General features: G+C 49.2%; 1 protein-coding gene across 1 annotated transcript in view; it reads left to right on the top strand.

Moving 5' to 3' along the window:
* The window catches only part of NEFL (neurofilament light chain), a 4532-nt gene extending 1548 nt beyond the window's left edge, over nucleotides 1-2984 (top strand). The window contains exons 2-4 of the mRNA XM_072398824.1: nucleotides 1233-1357; nucleotides 1760-2091; nucleotides 2641-2984. Coding sequence (XP_072254925.1) covers nucleotides 1233-1357; nucleotides 1760-2091; nucleotides 2641-2753 — 570 coding nt within the window. The 3' untranslated portion in view covers nucleotides 2754-2984. The remainder of the gene's footprint in view (nucleotides 1-1232; nucleotides 1358-1759; nucleotides 2092-2640) is intronic.
* Nucleotides 2985-2990: the final 6 nt, after the last annotated feature.

Here is a 2990-nt window from a genome sequence, read left to right as displayed (position 1 = left end):
GTGCAACATATAGGGATGGCTGGGACCCGGGGGTATAGAGTGCCTTGTGATGGGGGCCCCAGGGTATGGAGTGCCTTGTGATGGGGGGCCCCAGGGTGCAACATATAGGGATGGCTGGGGCCCCTGGGTGCAACAAAAAGAGGATGGCTGGGGCCCCTGTATGCAACATATAGGGATGGCTGGGGCCCCAGGGTATGGAGTGCCTTGTGATTGGGGCCCCTGGGTGCAACATATAGGGATGGCTGGGGCCCCGGGGTATGGAGTGTCATGTGGTCGGGGCCCCGGGGTAATGCAATACTGCGGCTTGTGATCAGTGTAGTGACCCCACAAGCCATAGCAAAACTTTCACTTTGCAGTATCAATGTTTTTTCCTAAGATTCACTCCTTACAATCTAGATTCCTTTCTAATGCAATGATATATAGGCTGGGTGAAAGTTATGTGAATGTGGGGTGTAAATCTAGATAAATAGACTCATTTTGTCTTGATGAGTGCAGAGAAATCTGTTCTGTCATCTCCGAGCATTTTATCAGATTGCAGGAAACAGAAGATCCGTCATGGTGATCCGGGGAATCTTTCACCCATTAATGGGATCATGTGACCCGGTGAAAAGTAGAATCAGAATTTTCACTTTGTGGTTTGCAAATCCTCATTCTGTGGTTGGGGCTCCACTTAATATTTTCCTTTAGAAATTCTGTGATTTCTTTTTTTAAGGCTGAACTTGCAGATAAATATTCATTAGTTTCACCTGATATTTGACATTCACCCCTATGGGTGAATCTGTGTGTGGTATGAGGGGGGCGGGGTCACTGGCTTTATTCTCAGTCTGTAAATCCCCAAATATTATTTCTCCATCACATGACTGCGTCACATTCATCCCCACATTCATCAGATGTGAAGCCGATCCCATCAATAGTCCATCGTACGGCAGATTTCATGGTGGGGGGGGGAGGGGATATTCACCCAGACCAAGGTGACAACGTTATATCTCTGAGGAGCGGTGACACCTCTATAGGGTGGTGGTGGATTTCTATTGGTCAGTTGTGAAGTTAATTAAGATAAAACAAGAAATCTAAGAGTCATGTGATCAGATCTAGAAATCTAAATCATAAATCTGGCGATCACATGACGGTCCTATAACCAATCATCTGTACAATGATTGTGGCGATCTGGTAGCCACGCCCATTACGCCTCGTCCTTCTGCCGTCTGATTCTCATCTTTTATTGGTTGCAGGACGCCATCAACAAACTGGAAGATGAACTCCGGAATACAAAGAGTGAGATGGCGAGATATCTAAAGGAGTACCAAGATCTGCTGAACGTTAAGATGGCGCTGGATATCGAGATCGCCGCGTACAGGTAGATTCACCGATAATACACCACAATGAATTATTGATAGGATTTATGGGCTCTGCTCGGCTCCTCCCATGGGGGCCACACCCACAAACAGGTTCATGGCCAATCATTGGGGACTTTATTTGTAGTTGGGGATTCTGATCAACATGAAAATATAAAATAATTGGGGGAAGACCCCAATACCAGGGGCCCCCATGTGTGTCTATTCCAATCACTATGGACAATTGGGGGAGGGGTGTTTGGCCCCGAGTATTGGAGCCGCCATATAGAAGCATGGGGAGGGTGCAGAGGTCCCCGGACGTGGGTGGCAGAGAATGCCATGCTGGGACTTGTAGTGTGTGGGGCGACTCCGCACTTCCTTTCACATATTTGGGTTTTATGGTTCTGTGCTTTGTCTTGTCGCAGGAAGTTACTGGAAGGGGAAGAGACCAGGCTGAGTTTCTCCGGCGTTGGGGCCATCACCAGTGGATTCACACAAGCCGGCCCGGTGATTGGACGCTCCTCATACAGCCTGCAGAGCAGCTCCTACATCTCCACGCGCTCCTTTCCCACCTACTATTCCAGAGATGTCCAGGATGAGCAGCTGGATGTAGAGGAGACCATTGTGTCCACCAGGGCAGAAGAAGCAAAGGCGGAGGCTGCGGGGGAGGAGGAAGCGGAGGAGGAAGCGGAGGAGGAAGCGGAGGAGGAAGAGGAGGCTGCGGAGGAGGAAGCGGAGGAGGAAGCGGAGACAGAAGGTAAACACTGAGGAGGAATATTTTAGGAAGCTGTGATCGGGGTCGCCCCTCCTATGAGCGGGGTGCAGCAGAGATCCTCTCTGGGGGGATCATTGTGCTGAATATTTATCATGGAATATTAAAGCCAGTCTCTGACAATATTTAGAATTCCTCCGCAGTGAACATTTAGTGAATTCTGCAGATTTGGGTCAGGTCACAGCTTGGATCCTCAGCTCCCTGCGGTGGTTGGTGGGCCCTGTAGAATGTGGGGCCACGCTATCTTCTGAGTATCCTGATAATGGTGTCCCGGAGAGGAAGTCATGGAGATTTGGGGGGGGGGGGCATTAGCTGGAGCTGAATTAAATGCCCCCATGGTTCCCCCATAAATATATATAACAGCGGAGCCCCGGCTATTGTCATTAAAGGTTCCGCAAACCCCAGCGGGTATCGGGCCCGTCCTGCCAATGGGATCCACAGGACGACCCTTTGTGGGCTCTTTGTTGTCAGAGTTCTTCATGGGCGCTCCGAGATCTCGCTGATTATGTTCTGTTTGTTATTTTACATCCTCAGGTGGAGCAGAAGAGGAAGGAAAGGAGGAAGAGGAGGAGGAAGCCGAGGATGAGGAGGAAAAAAAAGAAGAAGAAGAAGAAGCTGTAGAGAAAAAAAGCAAAGATAAAAAATAAATTCCTCACTCTGTGCACCAAACACAAAAAATCTCCCAGCTAATAAAACCTTCCTACCACTAATACATCCCGATCACCGACAGATCACCGACAGATCACTGACAGGTCACCGACAGATCACCGACAGGTCACCATTATTCACTGACAGGTCACCATTTATCACCTTTCCGTTTGTGTTGCATTTCATGTCTACAGTTTGGAGCCCCAAAGCTTTGGGTAGAATCCATCGCCCCCCCC

Source organism: Pyxicephalus adspersus, chromosome 2 (genome assembly GCF_032062135.1).
Source record: "Pyxicephalus adspersus chromosome 2, UCB_Pads_2.0, whole genome shotgun sequence".
In the NCBI taxonomy this organism is placed as follows: Eukaryota; Metazoa; Chordata; class Amphibia; order Anura; family Pyxicephalidae; genus Pyxicephalus; species Pyxicephalus adspersus.
Note: the sequence above shows the minus strand (reverse complement) of the source record. Positions and strands in the feature narration are given on the sequence as shown.